The sequence below is a fragment of the Euwallacea fornicatus genome, chromosome 3 (genome assembly GCF_040115645.1).
Source record: "Euwallacea fornicatus isolate EFF26 chromosome 3, ASM4011564v1, whole genome shotgun sequence".
NCBI lineage: Eukaryota > Metazoa > Arthropoda > Insecta > Coleoptera > Curculionidae > Euwallacea > Euwallacea fornicatus.
The window spans coordinates 3,541,097-3,564,815 of record NC_089543.1 but is presented as its reverse complement, the minus strand read 5'-3'; the positions used below and the strand labels follow the sequence as shown (position 1 = coordinate 3,564,815).

Sequence of the window (23,719 nt, the reverse complement as noted above, 5' to 3'; positions counted from 1 at the left end):
AAGTTCAAGCCAATTATTACGATAACTATATACCTCTAGCTCCAATCAAAACTGAGATACTCAAAACTTACGAGGAAAATCTACATCCTATGTACTTGACCATTAAATTGCCTGACCTTGCCTGATATTCTACGCATATAAATTCCGTGAAGTTGACTTGATTTGAAGTCAAACTTAAAATTGAAGATCGACTTGAAATCAAGGCTAGACAAATGCTAGAACACAGTGAGTCTACATAGGGCTAGCAATTATTTATCATTTCAAGGGGGGTGGTGGGGGTGAAGGAGAGGGAGGGGGGGTAGTGATTTTGTTCACAACACTAATCGCATACTCCTGACGGAAATCTTGTTAGGACTACGACCTTTCAATTACTACATGGAAAAGGCTTTAAGTTCAGTAATAAGGTCCAAAACTGGATTTCTCTTTATCAATTAAACTAAGCCCTTCTAAAATAATGGCAAAGGCTTAGTGCGGGATTAACCCAAATTTTAAAAGGCACTAGAGTTTTATATACTGACGGTGAACATAAAGTTCGTTTTCTTCATATAGAAAATTTGTTAACAAGAAGCGGGAATTCTATTAGGAGACACTTTGCACATTTATTTATTTAATGCTATACATAAATTATCAAAGGCCGTATTGCGTAAATTGCAAATATACGTGTACAGGGCTGTCGACAAACCAAAACTGGTCCCGCATGTCTGATGCTCTAACCGCAAAACCACACTATGGTTTCATTGAAGTTTGTTAAAAAATTTAATCATCCCACTGACTAATACCCTAAGGTAAATACGTGACTTAATAGGCAATTAATGGTTGTCGGTATGTATTTACTATTCAGCCAGTCTGCCCTAATCATGTATTATTCCTCTTTGGTAATAGTAAGCTCTGATTGCATCGCCTCAAGAAGCCCATTTGGTGTAATGTAAACTTGATCGAGTGATTCGAACCTCGGAATTTTTTCATTTAACAAAGTGCACTTCTTTCAGTTCATCCCCTTATCCAAGTGCCAAACCAGTTAGTGGGAGCACCTGTAAATACCGATGTCACACTTCAGTGTCATGTAGAGGCATCCCCAAAGGCAATTAACTATTGGACCAGAGAAAGCGGTGAGTGGGTAATATACGAACCTTTCAATCAGATTTTGATCAATAAAACAGCATGATGGATTTTGTATAAGGTCTATAAGAGGTTACACCTTTAGGGAATCATTATTCACCATACCGCAGAAGATTTATTACTAGTAGAGTTTGCCTGCATAAGTAATTAACACCCTGTGGTGGCCCTTTGCAGGAGAGATGATCATTTCCAATGATAAGTATCTGATGACTGAGATCAACAACTCTTACTACAGTGTCCAAATGAAGCTCACTATTCGGCGAATTCAAAAATCCGATTTGGGAGGATATAAGTGCATATCTAAAAATTCAATTGGGGATGCTGAGGGAAATATTAGGCTTTATGGTAAGTTTTGTGTGTATTTAATAATATTATTTTTTCTTCTGGTGTTGTTTATTAATAATTTCATTATTTATTTATTTTTTATTTTCCGAACAAACTCAAATTTCCTGATGGGTTTAGTTCGGCTAGTAATGTTTGGTAGTTTCGAAGATGCAGACCGTTTTTTTTTCAGTTCCCAAACTCCTCAAGGAGATTTCTTGATTCTCTATATTTTCAAAAGAAGTGTCTTGAATTTTTTAAAATTTGGTCTTGTTATCTGTGTTAATAGCGCAGCCAATAGTTTATAAAAATGTTTTCTTTTATCGACTTATATAACTAACACCACACAAGACGCTTAAGAATTACCAGAGTCACAAAAGGACTCCCTTATGCCCATAAATCCATAATACTTCATTTTCAAACTATTTAGTTTTAGCTTGTTAGTGCGTAAACCGAAACAAAATTTAACGTTCCAAATAGGGTTATTAACATTTTGATAATGGACCCTTCAGGTTTTTGCTTCCGTTAGTCATTTCAGAAATTAGACGACATTTAACATAAATTTTCAAAGTCACATAAGAAACTCGAAAGACTCCGGAGCGAATGGAGTATTCGTTCGTCTCAACGGTAAGTTGAATTCGCAGTCAGATTTATAGGGTCGGAACTATGAAAAGTTGATGAGATTTCCACTTGGAATTGGCTACAATAAAATAAAATTGGATTTTTTAGAAAAGTTGAGAAATTTTCAGTTACAACTGCTTTATGTATCGCGAGTTATCGGTTGAGTTCAGGGACGTCATGAAAAAAATCGCTTATTTTCCTCACATTAATTAGAATATAAACTCATAAACTAGCAAACCTGGGCTGTGTTGAACTAATGAAGTCTGTTCAGGAAGTTACCGGAAACCATGAAGGCAATCGAGATAAGCAGTTTATGAAGTTGTAAAGACGAAAGAGAATATTGCAGGGCGCAATAAAAATAAAAGGAGGAAAAGCGCTGTATTGGTTTCAACTGATAATAGGGATAAGAAAAGGGGAAACGGCAGAGATGGAATACGAAAAATTTCGATCTCCTTGCCCTTTTTTATTTGTTGTATGATCTGACTTAATAATTGGATGCTAGGCACCTTTCAATTTTTGTTAAGTGATATTCGAGGTTACTTGTCGTCAACATACTGTATACCTGCAAAATACACATGTAATAATATGCACAATGTTAATGTGATCATATTACAAACTTTGAAGGTAAGCTTCCTGCCATAAATTCTAAAAAAAATTCAATAACAAAATATTCGCGAACGTCTCATCTCCATAATACAGGGTTTAAGCTTGGAATTTTTAGCGTTTACACAGAAGTAGTTGCATTGAATATGAAGCAATAAAATTAAAATGAAAATTTGCAAGAAAATCTACTTGGAGGTTATTCCACTGGTTGAAATTGATTGTTACAGATTGATAGGGATTGAAATTGCGGATGAAGTCACAAAATAACGCAAATAACGAAAAAAGTTGAGGAAAAAATTAGATTGAGTTTTGAAATGAGGTTCATAGACAACTTATGTAATAAATAGATAATTCACGGACTTGTGAACATTTTAGTACTGGGACATTTTCATCACTTATTGAGAGAAGTCTTTCCTAAAAATTTGTAACTTGAGCAAAGTAACAGCCTGAGTGCTTTTAATCCGAGAAAGAACTAATAAAACACCTTTTTTTCTAGAAATGGAATTGCAAAAAGAAGATTCCTTGCAAGAATATGATCAACTAGAAATCAACGAAGAAACGGAAAACACAGAAAAACACTTATATAACGACTTCCACGGTCCCTCCACTATCGAAGAAGAAAGCCATCTAGGTTTGAATGTCACAGAATCAAAATCTAGAGCAATCGTAAAAAACGTTTATCTCCTAATTCTGGCCTTGTTATTTCAGTTTTGACAAATAGTTCACTTTCAAAGAAACAGTGTCTGAAACTATGTGATATGTGCCAAATCATTGTGCTTCGCTCTAAGTTAAACGCTGAGTGTCGTAGACAGATGCGACGAAATGGGACTACGTATATCTTGGTCGCATATCAATAATGTAATTTAAAACTTGAAGGTAAGGTGAAGACTGCTCATATAGACTAAAAACTATTGTTTGTAAAGTCATTCATATTTCTTCTGTAAGGATTGCCATCTTGTCATGCTCAATCATCGCCAGTTTCTTATGTTTCAAAGCTATTTAAAACAAACAGTATGAAAGACATAATCAAAACTTATTACTTATAAAATTGCGTATGGTACAACGACTCCAAATTTATAATTAACATTTGGAAACCTTACAGTATTGTTTCACGAAAATCTAGTTTCATGTACCATAAATATTTTATTGTAGGTTTAGTAAAGAATAAATCAATTAATACGTGTTAAAAAGTATTCGTTGCTGCAAATAGTTGCATTTAACATCTTGGTAAAATTATGAAAAAATGTTTTTGCGTTGTTGGTTCATTGTTCAACTGAAGCTTTATACCGTACCGGGTTGTCAGGTTTTTTGAGTTTTTTGACAAGGACTTTTCTGTCCAGACAAGGCAACCCTGTACATTTCCATTTCAAATGCGCAAATCATTAAAAAAAAATCCCCAATTTTTTCACTCTTTTGTCGGTGAAGATATTACTTTTGTTAATACGCATTTGAAATTGGAATAAGGACATGTTTTCCATACGGTTGGCTTTAATTTTGTTCTCAAGAAAGATAATTTAATTGCAAAATGTTCTGTTTAATAAGGAAAATGTTTATATATACATACGAGGATATACTTAAGTGAAATAAAGTTATTTTAAATCTGTAAAACCCAACTTTGTTTTTGAGTGTGAAGCATGGCATTGAAACTAATATTTCACTAGCTTCGGAGAGCGCGAGCTGGAAATATTAGAGTAGGAAAATAATGGAAACCCTCTTCGGAACGCAGTGTTGTTAACAAAATTTGTCCGTTTGGGTGAAAAATTGAAACATGCTGACTGATAGCATAAAAATGTGGAAACTCGCTGGCAAAAACGCGCTTGATTTTGTATTCAGCAAACACCCCCAGAAAATTAATCGTCATAGGGGAAAGTTTACAACACGTAGACGTAAATATCCGCCTACATGTCTACAGTGGCGTTCATTAAACATTAGAGTTAATTAAATTACCCGTAAGATTAACCAAACTATAAGTTAAATTCGTGTCAAACTTCTTAGCACCTAATTACAAAAAAAACTTCAAACATTCGATAACATTCGAATTGGCCGCTTCTATCTAGACATTAAGACTAAACTATTTCATATACTAAAATTGCCTGAAAATTTTATGGATGATATATTTTGGTGCGCCTCTGGGAGCTTAATTACAATTCCGATTGCAGATATTGGACTGTCAGATTTAAATTGGTGGTAAAAAGTCATCCTGAGTACGATGTTGAGGACTCACTCGTTAGGCCGATGGGGAATATATTGGGGAAATCCGGGCAGTTTGTCAGTCGTGCATAATATTTTAATCAGGAATTATATCGACGGATAGGAACGTGACTTCCGCAATGAAAAATTCCACTTTTTTCGAATATGGTGGGAAGAGTAAAACATCTGGCGCCACCTGTTGAGAGCAAACACCACTTTAGCTGCAACATAATGGCGCCATTGTCGTTTTATATAATGTTTTGTGCAATTACGGTATAGCTACTTTTTTAGTAATTATTTTTTGTTATATTTTCCGGCTCAAACGAAATTCGAACGTAACTCTAATTGCGAGCGACTTGCCTTACTCCCGTGAACACTATCAACAAATAATTCCTCCAGAATTTAGTTTAGATTTGTATAACGTAATAGTTCTTATTACTCTGAATCGCCATCTATTAGCCCATCTACAAATGATCGCATTCCAGGAACAGGCTGCTTTCTGACGCTACAGATCGTTTATTTGTTGATTACGATAATTACACTACTAGCCTTTTCGTCGTCGTAAGGTGTTATTAATTTTCAAGGTCTTGTGGCCCTGGAATGTATAACCCACGTTTTCTTAAATTCTCGTGGCTTTTGTTTAACAGCGCCATCTGCTACCGTTATCCCCAAATATTCTTTTTAAGCATATGCAGGTTTGTACAAGAGGTGGAGCCATAGATGTTTTGTCACTATATTGACTCGATTTAATTCTTTTCAAATAGCTGGAAAAGGTGGCGCTAGTTGCGTTCCCTGTAGTATTTGAGTAATTTAGATATCTATGAGAGTCCTGTGATTCCAAGAATTCTGGTGTTGGAGCAATGGAAAAATGAGCATTTATTATCTGAGTTAGCGACAAACTAGTAAACTCCAAATTTTACAAAATTTCTACAAAATTAATTAAATTAATGACAAACGTGTTTAACAACTGCAAGTTTGGACTTTGGGCTGTTCTATTTTTATTGATGTATTGATAAACAAGAACGTGGATATATTTCAAAATGTTTGTGTTCCCAACAAGAATCATGTAGGTTTTTTTTATGGTCATTAACTCTTTTGTGTATATCGAAAAACTCATTCAACAATTCATCATATCCAATATACTTCCTGGCACAAATTTAAAACAAAAAAATTACAGACATTTATTGGAAAATTTCGTCGAGAATTTATATAAATCCTTCTATTGAAAAAGCCTTTTAAAAAAGTTTCGAAATCTTCTAGAAAAATTCAAAATTCCCGAGCATATTATCACGAAGGGCTACTTTCTAACCTTACCAGATAGACTCATGGTGTATTGAGTAATCTAATCTAGAGAAAAAACTATTGAAAATTGGTTAATGAGTACTTCTATCGATCATTTAAAGAACTTATCGTGTGATCAGCAAGTTAAACCGAAAAAATGTTCTATTCCAAAAGTTAAGTTTTACAACGTTACTTTTGTAACACAAAATCGTAGCCCACCAGCAAAAAGATGATGACCAAAATTAATAATATAGTGAATATGACGAAAAGGTAAAGTACAGATTGGAAGAGAAGCGATAAAAAAAATATCGGCACCGAATTATAGTGGGATAAAATAGAATCGCATAAGGTCTTTAAAGACCCAAGGAAATGGTGACGAATTTACAATTCAAACAAAACGGATTTTTCAACAAGCAAATAATGACACATCTTATATTGAAGATATAGAGAGAAAAGTTACAATAAATAATTAAATAAAAGTAGAACTTGCGTAATCGCACCCAAACTGAAACAGATCACACGAAACCCATAATGAGAACTGACAGCAACTCCTCAACAGAACTGAGTCGCCCCTTGTTTGTTTTAGATTTTATATCTTAACAAACAATATAAGCTCCCTGTGGTGCAACTTACTGAACACATAATAACTTCATTTATTGAGCAATGGCTAAATTGATTAAACAATAGTATTTTTCTCTTGGTCAGCTTACTCAGCACACCACGAGCCTATTTGAGAAACTTGCACAATGTTGGAAATTAGCACTTTCTGAAGTAGAAAACGTGCTGTGAAATTGTAATTCTAGCCAAGATTTTGCTTTAACAACTTCTGATTAAAAAAAAATGGCCCGAAAAGCAGTTAAAATTATGAATGGTGTACTCGTGATAAAGTTTCAATTAAGTCTCAAAGGATAGTTTAAAGCATGACAAAATAGATATTTTTATACATTAAAAATGGCTTAGGGTTTTAAGCTGTACGTGCAACGTTTTTCCAACTGAAAACGCGCTAATGACGTAATTTATTTCTCCATAGACGCTACAGATGTATATTATTAACATGAGAAAGGTGTTCGAGGGAGCCATGTGGGTCAGATATTTGTAGCCTTGCATTCGAACTGTTCGATCGACACATCGTTTCATCGAAAACGATGTGTTACGCCACTGGAAATGCTACTGTGTTAACGTAATATTATGATGTTAATTCCATTTTTCAAATAACTGCACTTCTTCATAAAACAAATCTAATTATTCTCAGCCCTTTCGCATCCAATATTACCTTACTCAGTTACGGCCTTTTACGCAAATCGCGAAAACCACCCCCGTTTTACCCTCTACTATAAGCTTTCATTGATTCCGCATATCGTAGCCTCCTGTTTACAGTGCGTCTGTGCAGTATCTTTGTCACCCTTAACGCAGCACAGCATCCCTAACATCTGTGGGGGTAAAAATTCCGAGCTTCCGAAGATTTGTGTTATACACTTAGACGATTTGTGAAACATATGGACAGTTATCCTGTTAATGTTATTTGTCATAGACCTGGTGAGTTGTGTTTTTCTAAGGGAAGATGTGAAAGTAAGCATAAAAGGATACATAATGCGTTGTTGAGTCAAAGAGACAGAAATAAGTATGATATCGCAGAGAAAATTTTATAATATTGCTTTACGGTTGTCCACAAGGGCCTCATTAAGCTAAAATTTATACTCAAATGACACTCAAAGAACACAAAGATATTCGCCTTGCAATTACTCGCTTCCTTCCTATGGCTTTGCAGTCCCACAGTTAAGTATAATTTACATAAATTCCCATTATTTTTAAGTCTCCATTGACTATAAAGCCGGGTTTGCACTAATGGTTATATTAGGAGACAATGGGAGAATGGTTTTAAGCCACTTCATTAAGTGATATGAGATGTCGAATTGTGTGGGGTGATGGTAAAGACTGTGCGAGAGCTTTCGATTGCTTATTTTTCGGTCAATATCTCGGAAACATTCAACACTTAAAAAAAGCAATAGTCTATTTCTCGAATTATGCTTCTGAAATGCGATAATTGGTTATCATATGAGACCTGATGTGTCAATACATTGATGATCGAAGACAATGAAAATATTATGTAAATTTTCATTTATTGAGCTTACATTTTCCGGTCTAATTAGAATGATGGAGGTTATGTGTAAACTTTGAAATCAAAAAGTTGAGTATATGTATGTATATCCAAAACATATTTGCCAATGGTAAATAAACTCCTAGACTGAAATGGTACCACTGTGTTTCGTTAATCAACCCAAAGCGATATGCTATGTAGTTCCAATAAAATTGCGAAGATATATTTTATACAGGGTACCACTAGAAATATTTCCACTGCAGTCCATAGAAACACTGTTGGACCAAATAACAACAAACCCACTTTTAGATTAGTCAAGCGAGGCATTAATTTATTGTCATATGCTCTTATGGAATACTAAACGGCATGGACACCTAATCAATAGCCTACGTATGATAAGAACCCCGTATAATGCCCGTAGGGTACCGTTAATATTAACTAAATCTACCCATTACGAGCCTGAGTTACTGTTTACGCTCAGCAAGCGTATCGTCGAGTCTTCAAAGAGTGGTTCAACAAATAGCTTCGAATTTGTGGTGTTTATTAGTTTTATGTGTTCTAAGGCTCTTTTTAATGATTTTTCTGATATTGGTAAGTGCCCAAATATCTTATCTGTTTTTACTGTTTGTCGGAAGCGAAAGGTCAGAAATTCGTTTAAGTAATTAAAAAATTGCCGCTCTTTTCGGTAGTTTTACGCCCGGTTTTGTTACGGATGACTAATGCATAAGAGATGTTTGTCTATTGTCTAATTGGTTTTATTTGAAGGTAATGAATCGATTATTTAGAACTGATTCATACTAATGCGTTCTAATCTCATAAATATTTTTTTTAAGCTCAAGTGTTACCTGTTTTTGGGGCGCATTAACATAGCAATGACAATCTAATATATCAATTAATCTTTATTAAACAAATAGAAAAAATATTGATAGAAATTATTTGGAAATTCGCAGGCCACTTGTCAAGACATCTCACAAATTCAATTTGCGCAGAATTATAAGTGGACTGACTATACGGGGCAGATCTTGGAAATGATAAGAGGTATGAATTCAGGGAAATTAGGAAAAAATATGCTTCTCTAAATGCCGAATTCGCATATTTCCAAAAAGACGCAAAATTCTGAATGCTATTCGAAAAAAACGAATATTTCGATATTTGTTTTTTCAAAATATTCAGTTGCAAACTCAAGCCTTCCGTGTGCAAGGGCCCATGGTCCTATTCTTAAGCATGTGTTACATAAGGTACGTTGGTGAGCTTCATATGAGGAGTCCGAAATTACACAGATCATCTTAGAATTACTTTAGACCAAATTTTATTGGTTCTATATTGGCATTTTGGGTGAAATGGTGATGATTTATTTGAGATTATTAGGAGATTGTTATTATTATATGCAAGTATTGTTAAGACCGAAGATGAATTATGTCATCGGATTATTCAGAAATGTAACCTCCTGAAGAATCATTCAGAGGTGTTAAGAAGCGTCCAATTTAGTTTCTAACTAAGTCCAATTATGCATCCACGAAAATGGCGGTCATTTTGAAAACTTGCTATGGTCTTTTTTTTATTTATTATTTTTTGCATTTATCGTTTATCATCATGCATTTAAATAATAATTTATTATTTTAATTATTTATTTTTTGATGAGTTCAGTCTTCACTAAAAATAAGAAAACATGACCGGCTATTCAACTGAAACAAAACAACTGTCAGGCTATCAAAAAACCATAATTTTAACCATATCGGTCATTTTTTCATTAGAGAACGCCATTTTTGATCTCAAAAGGAAGTTAAAAAAATTCTAACACATTTTTATATTTTCCATAAGCCACCTCAGTATTCGCATCGACAAGTATCAATAATAATCGAAGTGATGGTCAATAGGTGTTCTGTAACAGAAAAGAAAATAATTTTTTCGACGTGAATGGTTAACCGTTCAAGATATTTCCAAGAGATAAAAAAGTTGAAGAAAAGGTTATTGCATCATCAGATGAAAAATCAATACGATGCAGCTACCCAGTGACAAGTCCTGATCATTTTTATACGAAGGTGGCTAAGAGCTTACCACTTGCATATTGCGAATAGATATGAATTTTATACGAAGATAATCTCTGTGCTAATGAATAAATGCACAATGAGTTTCACTGAAATCCATTGATACATTCTCTAGATATAGCAAAAACATGGTTTTTTTTTCAAGATGTTTGGCCATCAGTAGCGTCTAACGGAGACACTTTTTTAAAATAATTTTTGAACAAAATCTTAATATATTGACCCAAACAATCTCATAATATTATTTTTAACATGCATTTTCGGAATGCCCTATATATCTCACAGTGAAATACTGTGTAGGGTTTGTCTCGCGTAGTTTGTATGCCTAAGCGTATAAGGAATTTTCTTATTTGAACTGAGCCTTTTGCATTGAAACATCGTACAGCTGAACGAAACTGGGAAAGATAAATATGATTGACAGCTAAATAAACTGGTTCTATTGTACCGAGTTACACAAAAGTAAATGTTGGAAGGCTTAGTCATTATATCAAGTTGCTCTAGTTCCTAGAATAACTCTTATGCTCAGTACATATATTAAATCTTTTGGCTTTTAAGGCGATAATAGCTATCATTCATCGCGTTTCTACATCTAGGCTAAGGAGATTTACGATTTCTGTGAATATCTGAATTAATAAGTCTTTTGTGGTAATCGGAGCACGCTGCCTCAGTCTAGTCCTTTAAGGGCTTTTTGTTGAAGGCTATAAGAGCCAAGCTCCACAGAGAGATGATTTTGTTAAAGCTATATAAAACCCGTGACTGTTTAAATTATTCAGCTTGAAGATGTCTCTCTCGTTGTGCTTCAAATTGAATTATTGAGAGACAGCAGGAAACACCGAGTAGCGTTTAAAATATCAGATAAAGGTTAGGCGTGCAGCATGGTGTGAAATTGATCAACAATAACCTTCCTTTTGTTTATAAGCTATTGTCAAAGCAGTAAAGGTTAACTAAGTTGAGAACCCAAATAGCAAGAAGTGCGATAATAATTGTAGAGTCTCGTTGATATCTACAAATGTTACTTGGAAGAATATTATAGGTTGGTTTAAACCTACCTACAATTTCCTTTTGACATTCAAATTGTGGATACACTAACTTAGTTATGCAAATATAATGAATTGTGAATAGGTTGGGTCCCAAGGCTCTGCGAACCTGCCGAAAATTTCGTGACTGTGGTTTAGCATCAAATTTGAACTCAATTTTATAATATATTGATATGGGGCATAAAAGAAATATTCAATTTTCCCATGACACTGTGATAGGTATGAATATCAAGTATTCAGGTCCCTCCACTAGCCCCACTGTTTTATGATATACATATCCTTTTCCGCTTGTATCAAATGTAGAGGAAATATGATTTTTTAAATGAAACTATGTGAAATTTTAATAGCTAATTGCTTCATAAATTATTCATCGTTATGTAACCCTATTTTAATTTAGTTCAATTAAGAGAATAAAATGCTGCATACGGAAAAACATCTATGTTAAGCTGGGCGTAAAGGAAAATTGTGTCTCAACCTAGGCATAAACTTAACTACTTGAAACTTTCGCTTATTCCCATTTTAAACTCCTTGATTTCTATAACTAAAAATTCGATATTTTTATCAATTTTTGGGCTTTTGAAAATTGTCATTGTGATTTTTAATATTTTTCCCTATTTTCATTCTTATTGTTTTCAGGTTATAGAGGCTCAAAGAAAACTATAAAAAAAAAATTCTAAGCTCATCTATTTTAGTTTTTTCAGGATTGTGCAATTCAAAACTCGGAAGAGATTTTACAGTATTCTGTCACAGGGATATGTAATTTGCCTAACATTGAAGGTTAAGTAACGATATAATACTATAAAATCCGTTCAGTTTAAAAAAAATGGCGTAAAAGAATCAAAGAACGATGGAATTTCTAAACTCTGAAAAAAACTCCGAAAACCTTGGGGTCCGATAATATTTATAAATTAAATAATTTATGGAAGACAGAATCCGACTAAAAATCAAGATAGAGAAAATTTAGGCAATAGATTGAAAAATTTAAGAAAAACATTAAAGTTTGGCAGCGTTGTACCAGTGAAATTTTTAAAGGTTTTATGAAATAAAACCTCAGAAAATACATTACCCTGTATAGTAGTTACAGGTAGTCTACTTTTGTATTAAACAGCACCTAGTACCTCATACGCATATAAAATTTGAAAGCTTTATCCGTAGTAGATCAAACATAATAAAATAAAAAACTTCTTTTTTCTTATCTTTTAACCCCCTGTAACTCCGCTATCGAACGAGATTGGCTACATGCATATATGAACTTTTTTCTTTATTTTTTACTAGAGAACATACACCTCGAATAATGCAGTGAGATTCTGAAATACCCTGTATATGTACGTCTGACCTACATAATGTCTTTAGACTCCTTAGAGAATTATTCATTTTCATTTCAGGTTTCTGACTCCTAAAACTCCAAATTTTTAATGAAGCACCCTGAGTAATTTGTGCTATCATAAACCGTAACTACGGGGAATGGCTTTTAACTTAAGTGTAGTATGTTAAGTATGCCTTACTCTGCTCGAGTTACAGAGTTAGAAAAGGAGCTTGATACCGAAGAATTGAGGATAAAGCAAAATTGCGAACAAATTTAGAGAGCGATTTAATGTAATTTAGTGCATAAAATAATATTTATACTTGCGATTACTAGGAATTATTGAACAATTATGTTCCCGAACAAAAATTCATATCTTATTTTTTATCTTATTCTAAATTGCTCGTCCAGCATAGATTTGCATTGAAAAAGCCAAAAGAGCTTTTTTGCTTTCATGGAAGCGTTATTCCACTTGGTCTGGTTTTGATCAACATTCAAGTGTTGGCCATGATGAACTCTTAAAGTAATAACCCAACGAGATAATTGAATTCAGTAACGGTGTTATTAATCTGACAATCTAGACGTCATTAAATGCATTACTCATACCGTATTGAGGAGCATGGTAATTAGGTTTGTACTTCATGTATGCATGTCAGGTTCTTTTAGGACAAAAGGTGGTTGGTCACTGAGGCAATTTTTGCTCACAGAATATTAATAAAATGACACTCATATAACCATTAAAGCTGCCACTCTAAATGGAATGTGGATTAAATTATTATTGTAGTGCATTTCTGCATAGATTAAACTTTTTTTGGTTATTACTTTTTTTGATCTCATAAATTTATCCATCTCATGTATTTTCAATGTCAATGAATTCTTATGTTGCGGCCTTACAGCTCGTTAAGCTTTGATGTTTGATCAATGCGAAATTCGAGCGGTTCGCGGTTTAAGGCAAAATTCAAGAAAGCATCAATCAACTTAAATTTAAACCTTATCTTTGAACATTAACATTGCCAGCTTGCATCTACATATGTAAGGTTTTATCGCCATGGCCCTAATGAATACTGTGGCTTCAATTTTAGCATCTGTTTACAACAAACAAAGTAAGAGTTATTTTGATAAACACAGGATCACTTTATATACGTTCTAAGATAAATGATCGTCGGATTCCTTTATGTTTACTTGTTTGCCAATTTATGACGTGTTTTATGCTTCATATGGGTTTTGTCTCAAAGGGAAGTGTTCTCCGGGGTATGTTTAAGCGGCTTTTAAGAGGAAGCGCGGTACCAATAAAGTTATGATATATTTATTGTTAAACAAACAATTATCTAACCATTAAGATAAACATCAAGGTATATTAATAATTTGAAATTTGCAATCTTGAAACAGATGCTTGCAGAAAACCGTGAGACACCTTGGTGGATAAACCGTCTGCATTTAGTCAAATGCACCCAAGGACTTGTATCTGCAATATGATAGTAGAGTGCCCCGAAAATTATAAATTAAGAGGGAACTTATTTGAAATAAATTCCAGAAGTCAGTAAGTGAGTTTTAGTAATACTATATTCTACAGTACTGAATAACATCATTTGTTTTATTGAGGAGAGACACTCTTTAAAACTCTTCAAAATAATATTGGTGTGTTAAATCTGCTTAACTACTGCCAATTATCTCTGCAGCGAGAGGAATTAATTAACTTATTAAAGAAAACATTACAAGTTCTAAGTTTCCAACATGGTACTAGAAAGTGCAGGTGTCCGAACTTTATCAAGCATTTCAGTTTGGCTTGGCTACCAAATTATGGTTCATTTATCTTATAAAAAATTTTAATGTTTATTGAAGCATTTGAACCAATTCAACTGAAACCTTCAAGCCTCCTGCCCAGGCAAACAACGTGCATATTCAAAAAGAAGGTTCCAAGATTCTTTTTTACGTTAGATCACCTTTCATTGGTGATCAAGACTAAATCACTGTACCAGGGTTTAAATATGATGAAATGAAGATTAAGTCAGTTCAAATTGCTTTAAATTTAAAGCAATTGACACCAGCTTAGCGATGGAGTGAAACTCAATTTCTTTTTTTCTTCCAGAAAGAATCTCATATGATTTTTAATTCAGTATACACCTAGAATTTAAACGTGATTGTTTCAGAACTAAATGAATTTAAATCACTTTAACTACAAAGCAAAATTTTTGGTTAAGGTGTCCCGTTGCGAAAATCTGCCTTATGATAATAATCCGTCCCTGGATGAACTTTCCGATTTCCTTTGAACCATTGATTGATGCCCATCAAATGCCTTCAGGTTTAGCAATAATCATAAATACAGCTGTTCATATTCAGAATGAGAATGCCATGTCACAATGTAAAAGTCTTAGTAATGTGAATTTAATTTGAATAAATTACACCGAGCCCTCCTCCGTATGACTAAATAATATGCACCAGGTACCGAGGTACTTATTTGTGTGTATATCTACACAAATATTAAAAATAAAGACGAACAATTTCCATGGTAATTATGACTCGACAAGGTTAGTTTGTATACCTGAGCCACCCGCGACTGCCTTCCACACTTAATCACTTGTGATTTAATAATTTGTTATTGCTTCGCGCACTTCTGTTTTGCGACCATGAACCATCATTAAGTGCTATAGTAATTTAATTTAGACTAGGTTTTATTCAGGGCCACGTTTTGTAGATCTAAATGGCAGCATTTCGCAAAAGTGGAAACGACTTCGCCAATGCTGTGCCTCGTTACGAGGTCATAACTCCGAGGCATCGAAAAGTGCTCTCCTCGAAGAAAGTAGCCCTCACATCCTAGTCAGCACACCCCACACGACCTCCTCTCTCAGGCTGCCCAGCAATACTAAGAAGACCAGCGTCCAAGATGTCCTCAGAGCCAAATTCAGCCAAATCCACGTCGGTCTCAGGAGAAGGAGGGCCTTGTCCGTCCAGGAGTTCTTCCACGGTGCTGCTAACGGAAAGAAGGAAGAGAGTAGCCAACCAAAGACTGCCTTTTACGTTCCTCCACCCGAAGGTCTGACTCCTGACACCAAGAAGTCAAGGTCCTTTCATTCGGCCTCGGAGAGGAGACCTAGGTCTCGACGTCGAGAGTCTCTAAATCTTAGGTAAGTTTTAACTCCACGCCTTGAATGACATCTTAGGTTAATCTGTGAGGTCAGTCTTCCAGGTACTGAGTACTACTACGAGCCTCCTCCAGATTATGACGTGGAACCTGCCAAGTACCGTCGCTGGTCTGTGGCAGCTAATCCCGCCCAACATTTGAGCCTACCTCAACACACCATCCACACCCATCCAACGAAAACCCAAAACATCTCTATCATCGAAAGTTACAACATCAAGATTCCCAAAACTAAGCTACAGAAACATCAACAGCACTTAGATCGGGCAAGGTCGCAGTCGCCGAGTTGGAACAAAAGACAATCTGAATGCACTAAGGCGGAAAAACAAACGAAGTTTAAAGTAGCCAACTCGAAAAGCTATTACGAGTTGGGAGGCGTTAAACAAAAAGCGGAAGTACCACCGGACGGTACATTCGAACGTGACCAGGTATACAATTGTTTTTTGTTTCCCGTAGTTTACATTATTTACAACTTTATTCAATTAGGCGTGAGCATAGTATGGCGAGCTAAATACGGACATCCTATATAAAATTGTTAAAAAATTTCATATTAAGTAACTTTTCAAGTTAGATCGCTTGTTAAACAAATATTACTGCAATGTTAGCAATTTCCACCAGTGAAGTTAGCTGGCTAAAACTGAGCATCTGTTAGATAACCTAGATACAAAGATAATAATGCACATCAAAATAATAAACAGAAAAAGTAGTAATATTTAGCATTAAACTTCAAAAAGCTGCACATAAAACTGTATCAGTTATTTCCATTTGAAAAAAGATATAATAATTTGAGTACGGTCCTGGATAATGCCACGATTCGTTATAAGAAAGTATTTTACGATAATTTATATCGACATATTTATTATAATTGGACACCAAAAGCATGAGGAAATTTTGAATAACACCGAGATAAAAAGAATTATCCCAAATGATAGTTCTCAAAAGAAGGAAAAGCCGCCTGCCTCCATCCCACGTGAGGGCAATAAAAGTGCCATGTAGTAATTTTGTTATTACGATTGTTAGAAGTCATGGCATCTTTTATGCAACAATAACAAGAAAAAGACATAGTGTAGGTGGTCAAGTTTAAATCCTTTAATGGAGCTTATAGCAGTTTATGTTAGCTAAACAGTCTCGTAATTCATTATCAACCTTTAACCTTATGTTCCAGTTATAGTGGCATTAATGCAGGAGTTAAAAAGAAAAGCCTAATTTATCGAGTGCTTTGCATAATCATTTGGCTTCAATGTTAAACAGGAAATGTAATTTACAATTTTCTTTTAGAATTCCATAGAGGAGTTAGAGGAAATCGAAGAGGAAGAAAGCAAATTCTGTACCCTTCCGAGAGGAGGAAACACCTTCACCATCAGACAGGTTGCATTTCAGAAAGGACATAATTTTAAACCTTTAGGCTTCAGTATAGTGGGTGGCAGGGATTCCCCTAAAGGCAGTATTGGGATTTACGTTAAAACTATTTTTCCTAATGGACAGGCGGCTGAAAATGGGACCCTCAGAGAAGGTAATAAAGTTCTTATTTTTTAGAAGTAATAAATTTAAAGCAAAAATAATTTTTCAGGTGACGAAATTTTGGCAGTGAACAATAAGCCACTGCACGGGGCCTCTCACAAAGAAGCAATAAATGTGTTTAAACAAATCAAGTCCGGGACTGTGCTACTGCATATAGGCCGTAGAATTAACAAGAATAGGCGGGAACGGCTTGTTAATTAAGTCGGTTGTTTATGTTCTCTTTCTAGGGTAAATCATATTATTTATATACCAAAGATTTAACATTTTAAAATGTTTTATCGTTAATGTAGTAGTATAAGAATCAAGCCTAGCTTTTATAATTATAGGAATTTTAATTCGTATCTGTTTCGTGTGTAAAGAAACTATTTGTGCGGTCGTAAAGGTTTCCTTAAACTCCCACAGCAACTTCATATAGTACGTTGAAAATTGTTCAAGAAATGAATCATGGAGAATATAGCATCTATTAATGCAATACTGCCTATTCTAATAATTATTTCGCTTGAGAAAAGCTACTGAATATGGCCCATATATTAATATATAATGTATTAGTACAACAAAGTAATATTTAAAGAGTGAGACTTTAATAATAATTAAATTATTACAAATAAATCTTAAACATAGGCATTAGTGGAGGAATCTGTATCTCGACCTATATTTTCATTTTCAATAATCGCATGTATTTTTCACGTACTTTGAGAGTAATCAAAATGTGATACTTTTATATCATTTTTAATAAAGGAAAATGCTCGGTAAATTTTTTATTTTGTCTTTCCTTCGTTGATCTCATAAAGGTAGCTTGGTGGCGTGTTCGACCACTCACGTAAAAATTTGGTTTGTTAATGATAATTGAAAATTCTTTCAGATATAAGAAGTCGTGGATGGAAAATTTATAAAGCCTTTAAGCAATAGAGTTTAAATTTTTTAACGTGAAACCTAATAATACGCAAAATTCTTGCCGTTATGGTGACGAAAAATTTCAACCATAACAGCACCAAAAATAAATTGTAAACTTCAGTTCTTACTTTAACACTCAAATGGAAGGCTTAAATGCAAATGGGGATGCGAGTGGCTAAGCCAAATTTAAAAAATCCCCCAAAATCATAAAACCACTAGGAATATCGTGAATAATAATGTGTGATTACAATATAGAGGATAGATCCGGCTTAGACCAATCCAAAACCATGTGAAACACCAAATAAAACTTGATAATAATAAAGTACTAAAAGAGTATTTAATATTTAGGGAGAATGTATAATTTTTTTCAGATTAATAGAAAAATATAAAAACAAAAGGTTTTGCAGTATAATTGAATGATCAGATAGTAATTTTGACCACGTCAAATAGCGGCTATGTTAACAATAAGGCAATCATAACTGAAAAAAGTAAGTTCTTGAAAATCCATAATAATGCCTGAAACAACGCCTTCCACTGAGCTCTATGATCGTCTAATGAATGCTAACAAGCACAAAACGAGTAAAAATCCTAGTCTTGGGTCATATATTTCTATAAATCAACAAATAAGGACGACATATTATAACAGTCGTTATATTATGACATCGCTTTTGCAAGGAAATCGTAGCTTAATTCAAAGTAACAATCAAAATTAAAAATTCTCTCAAATGAGGTGTTACTTGACCCATAGGAACATTTGAATTTCTAAAAAATACACCACCCCGTGAAGGAGGTCGTTTTACTGAATCTGCATTTAACCACAAAATGTGCCCCCGTCGAAAACAAAATCAACTTGTTGCGGCAACTTCTAATATTTTGATCTTAATTCAAATTAAACCAGGTGCAAAGTTTTCAATTGTACACCCTGTATATAAACAAGTCGCTTACATCAACCGAAGTAAAACTATAACCCGAAATAGAAAAGGAACTTTGTTAATGGTAGTACTAAGTTCGCTTACCGTATTTACTGCGATAACTATTTGTAAATTACTGCACAATACGTCATTTTGTCACCACCAAACACCATTAAATAAGTTAAATTTTAGTTTTTACTTGTTATAACTGACAGATATCTCAGCCTTAGCAAATAGACTAGAATCATATGGGTGTGAGTGTTGAGTGTAGAGTATTTCGAACAACGTCGTGTGACAAGCGATTATGACAATTGAAGTAAGAGTGACACAATTGACAGTTGTTATAAAAAATGAAGCACATATGCGCATTTGTAATCGCCATTGTTGTGGTTTTTAATCATTATTTTTATCAGTTTTAGCAAATTTCGCTTATAGTTTGCAATTTTTACATATTTATTGGTTTAATTACTTCTAGGAAATTAAAATCGAATATTCTAATGTAGAAGATAGGCAAAGATAGTACGAGTACTGGTACCAATATTACGAAGTTATCTGGTGTGGGTATAGCAAAATGTTGGGACACCCTAGAATAAAAACTAATTAAAAATAATTATTCCAATAAGGACACTTAATTTTTAGTGTCTTTGTTCACTGTATCGTTAACTGAATATGTTCCTCTAGGCAATTTTGAAACAGTAGCCTCAGTTTGCTGCATATATATTTATTTTTGTACATAGAAAAATGAGCAGTCAATTTGATCATGAGGATGAAAGCAGGTAATTGGTTATCTAAATACAATGCTAATTTACACGATAAGCAAGCACCCAACTCCAATAAATGCAATTTGTTGATAAAATGTTAGGTACATTTTTTCAACTAACCTTAGTTTTCTCTATGTTACAAGTTATTAAGTTCACCCAACCCTTACTATTCAACAGTCTCAAGTCCTGATTCATTTCCTTCTTTTAAAAATGTTAAAAGTTCCTAGGTGATTAACAAACTAGCTCATATTAGTTATTGTTGGTACATTCATCAAGTTTTTATATTGTATAGTTAGTTTTTCCTAAGTTTTTCTAGCAAGAGTGTTCATTTCCCTTTGAATTTTAGCTGGTTCTTTGGTGCCATCAATAGGCAAGAAGCACAAGAACTCCTTATGGCTGAAAAGGAGGGAGGAGTATTTTTAGTCAGGGATAGTACTACCTCAATGGGAGATTATGTTTTATGTGTTAAGTAAGTTTTGTTTTCTATTTATTTCGTTCATAAAGTAAAGTATCAAATTGTTTGTAAAAAGTTGAAGTGATTACTGTCTAAAATGTTTCAAACCATTCTATAACAGATAAGTATAAGTCAGGAGATAAGCATTTCATATCATGAAGTTCTTTGTGTAGAAACATAAGGAAATTATTTTTCTTTAATCATAAATTGATGTTTCTAAACTCATAAAAACAGAATTCAATAACAAATTTATAAGTATTTTTTTATTATTTCCTTTTATTATAGAAATACTGTTTGTTTTACTTCTCCATTTTATATTAAGTTTACTGGTGTTTCTGAATAAGTAAATTTGAATACATTATTCATATGTTTAGCTTATCAACGCCATAATGTGTAATATGAAAAGTAATAAATTAAGATGTTTTAAGCAAAATTTGATATTGAAAAGGCTTTAGTTAGTTGATAGAGTTTTGGAATTATTAGTGTGATTTTTTGCAAATACATTAAAACTTTAGATAAAACCAATATCAATATTATTGTGCATAGCTTTTGCAGGGCCAATCCTTAGTCTTTAAATTTTATTTGAAATTTAGGATTTAATTAGGATTGTAGAATATTACATCATGTTAATCTTTTTTGGAGTGATATTTAAAATATTAGTAACTCTACTGTAAAGTTGTATTTTCTCTGCAGTATTTGTTAGATTATTACAAACACACTTAATTCACAAGGTTATTCACCTCTCAATTGAAAGGAAAATAATTTCTAATCGTGCTGGGGAGTTCTCAGGTCCTAAATATTAGTTGCTATTCTGGTTGTAAATCTCTTTCACCATTTAAACAAGAATTACATTTTCAGAGAGGATAGTAAAGTCAGTCATTACATAATAAACAAAATGCAAACCAATGATCAGACTAACTACAGGATTGGAGACCAATTTTTCAAAAGCCTGTCAGAGCTGGTTTCTTTCTACAAGCTGCATTACTTAGACACAACTCCTTTAATACGTCCTGCAAAGAAGAAATTAGAGAAAGTTGTTGCTAAGTTTGATTTTGAGAGTACTGTAAGGATATCTTCATATATACGTTCCATCTTAGGTGTCTCAAAATTGTACTTTTTTTTAAAGGAAAAAGACGACTTGACTTTTAAAAGAGGAGATATTCTAACTGTGCTTTTCAAGGAGGAGGAGCAGTGGTGGAGAGCGAGGGATAGAAACGGCAGAGAAGGGTGCATACCGGTTCCATATGTTCAAAAGGTGTGTACACAATTAATACAAATTTTAGCCTGAGGTTTTAATGTCAATTTTAAGGTTGAAGAAAACTCGTCTCCAGTGGATGGTGCAAGGCCCCAGGAGAGCCAAGTCAATAGTACTCCTGAATCGAAACCAAAACCAAAACAGGTTAATTGATTATTTAAATGCAGTTTATGTTATACATTAATTAAAATTTTAGCGAAAATTGCCAGCCAAAGCACGAGTCAAACAAGCAAGAATCCCTAATGCCTACGACGGCTCGGCGTTGAAATTAGACGTAGGAGATATAATTACAGTGGTGAAGACTAATATTAACGGACAATGGGAAGGAGAACTGAACGGGAAAACCGGCTTTTTCCCATTCACGCATGTAGAGTTTTTAGATGATGATACTGTAAGTTAGTGATTTAATTCAATACTCTTTGTCAAAGGTTGTTTTACCTCTTAACGTGTACCTAATCAAGGATCTTCTGCTTCATGCGCATATCTGGTGCTGAGGCTTATTGGGTTATTCTAGGAAATACATTAAATTGCAGTTATTGCAAATATGGCTTCATATGTATTAATGTTAAATAGATGATGGGCAATCAAATTTTAATTTCAGATAAAAGATGCCAATCAATCTGTAAATGTAGCTTAATCTTGGTAAATAAATAACCTCTTCAATATGAATCATCAAGGAGGTATAATAAACCATGTAATTTTGAAGTGCATTTCTTGATTTCAATGTATGGAGCACTGTCTTTATAAGGGTATAATGTATGATCAATAGTTTTAGGTAACCTAAAACCTAAGCACCAGGCTGAGACAATATTTATGTTAAATAATTACAAATTTCCGTTTAAAGTAGTGTTTTTGCGCAGACAATACTATTACGGTTTTACTTAAGGTTATATTAGATTAGGTTCTATGATGTAGGTATTAGTCAGTTGCAGAAGTTAGTCAAGAAACAATGTTAGTCTCTTGTCATGTGATATCTTGTTTGGAAGGCCCGAGAGAGGATTGTTTGGACATTTTGGATAGTTCTAAAGACGTTAAGAGTTTACGACCAAGTATTTTAATCGTATAAGGATAGCTGCTTTGATTGATCCATAATAACTCTTCAAAATAGTCAAAAAGTGGATCGATCTAATCTAACATAAGTAGCATTAAAAGCTAGGTGGATCAATTTGCACATTCTAAATAGAAAAGATTGCCAAAATAGTCAAATATTACTGACTGCCACAAGAGCAACATAGTTGTCCCTTTGTATTAGGTGTATTTTGATTGTCTAAGCCTTTTACTTTAGATGTGACGCAGTGTCTTGGATTTAAAAAGCAACATTCGCTCAGTTGTAATGGGGATTTTGTCAACTAGAAAAGGAATTTTGAGATACTCGCTGTAGTTCTATACGCCTCGAATTAACATTAAACGTGTCACTAACGACATTTACGGTATACATTTATTTATAAATTCGTTTGTATATTTTTGCGCATTTACGAATACAGAGTGCCTCGAAATTATTTTATATAATTTTAATAGCATATTCAACGGTAATCGGTAAAGATTTACCCCCTAAAAGGTAGCTATATTTTAGATTTCAGCTAAATATCTCATATATATTTTTGTGCTATAAACACACTTTCATATTTTTGTTTCCGAAACAAAGAGTTTGCGGACTTATGTTTTTATGAACCTTTTGTTTTATTTTCAGCCGTAGAATGTGTTGCTAAAAATATACATCTTAATTTGGAACACTTACTGTGAAAATGTAATTTTAAGTACATATCATATGTCACTATTTTTTCATCATGTTTTATGCAATACATAATAGAATACATATTTAAATCTATCGCTTTGAACAGTCTGTATAAATAATATGTATACGTTTTATTGTGTATTATACTAAAACACAATTTAGTTTTATTTCTAATTTTCCCTTCTTTCCTTTTCCAAAAATTGATATCCATTTTCCAGGAGTATGAGCTTGCTGGAAAACTTCTCTACTCTGATATAAATTATCGGGACACGTTTTCATTGAGTTTAACGTGTATAACAGAATGACATTATAGCTAGAAACTATTTTTTTATTCATTAGCAAAGTCCCTGGCAAGGTTCTTAGTGGGATGTTTTTTTTTGCAAGTCATAAATAAAGGAGTTTGTTTTGCTATTTCAGATACCCGAGAATAT

At 33.6% G+C, this 23,719-nt stretch overlaps 3 protein-coding genes across 13 annotated transcripts in view; all 3 read left to right on the top strand.

Annotated features, from left to right (window-relative positions):
• Window positions 1-4,272, top strand: part of LOC136350451 (lachesin-like) — an 89,748-nt gene extending 85,476 nt beyond the window's left edge. For 3 of the 6 annotated variants that reach the window (XM_066302147.1, XM_066302148.1, XM_066302149.1), the window contains 4 exons: window positions 990-1,109; window positions 1,294-1,464; window positions 3,161-3,295; window positions 3,373-4,272. In XM_066302147.1, the coding sequence (XP_066158244.1) occupies window positions 990-1,109; window positions 1,294-1,464; window positions 3,161-3,295; window positions 3,373-3,521 (575 nt within the window). In that variant the 3' untranslated portion in view covers window positions 3,522-4,272. Of the gene's footprint in view, window positions 1-989; window positions 1,110-1,293; window positions 1,465-3,160 lie in introns of all 6 variants that reach the window. The other 3 variants (XM_066302145.1, XM_066302150.1, XM_066302151.1) reach the window with 1 other exon arrangement.
• Window positions 4,273-7,538: 3,266 nt separating this feature from the next.
• Window positions 7,539-18,032, top strand: LOC136350426 (uncharacterized). Of its 6 annotated transcripts, none has more exons than XM_066302088.1 (6): window positions 8,704-8,824; window positions 9,184-9,271; window positions 15,314-15,743; window positions 15,798-16,185; window positions 17,036-17,270; window positions 17,328-18,032. In XM_066302088.1, exons 1-6 carry the CDS (start codon window positions 8,807-8,809, stop codon window positions 17,477-17,479), a joined length of 1,311 nt encoding a protein of 436 aa, XP_066158185.1. In that variant the 5' UTR covers window positions 8,704-8,806; the 3' UTR covers window positions 17,480-18,032. The 6 variants fall into 6 exon arrangements, with proteins under 6 accessions (XP_066158188.1, XP_066158187.1, XP_066158183.1 ...); XM_066302087.1 differs by having other exon boundaries at window positions 15,299-15,743; XM_066302091.1 differs by lacking the exons at window positions 8,704-8,824; window positions 9,184-9,271 and adding an exon at window positions 7,539-7,671.
• A 1,407-nt stretch (window positions 18,033-19,439) lies between these two features.
• On the top strand, window positions 19,440-23,449 carry Crk (Crk proto-oncogene, adaptor protein). The gene is made up of 6 exons (XM_066302810.1): window positions 19,440-19,859; window positions 20,191-20,313; window positions 21,157-21,361; window positions 21,425-21,553; window positions 21,608-21,697; window positions 21,750-23,449. Exons 1-6 carry the CDS (start codon window positions 19,825-19,827, stop codon window positions 21,951-21,953), a joined length of 786 nt encoding a protein of 261 aa, XP_066158907.1. The 5' UTR covers window positions 19,440-19,824; the 3' UTR covers window positions 21,954-23,449.
• Window positions 23,450-23,719: the final 270 nt, after the last annotated feature.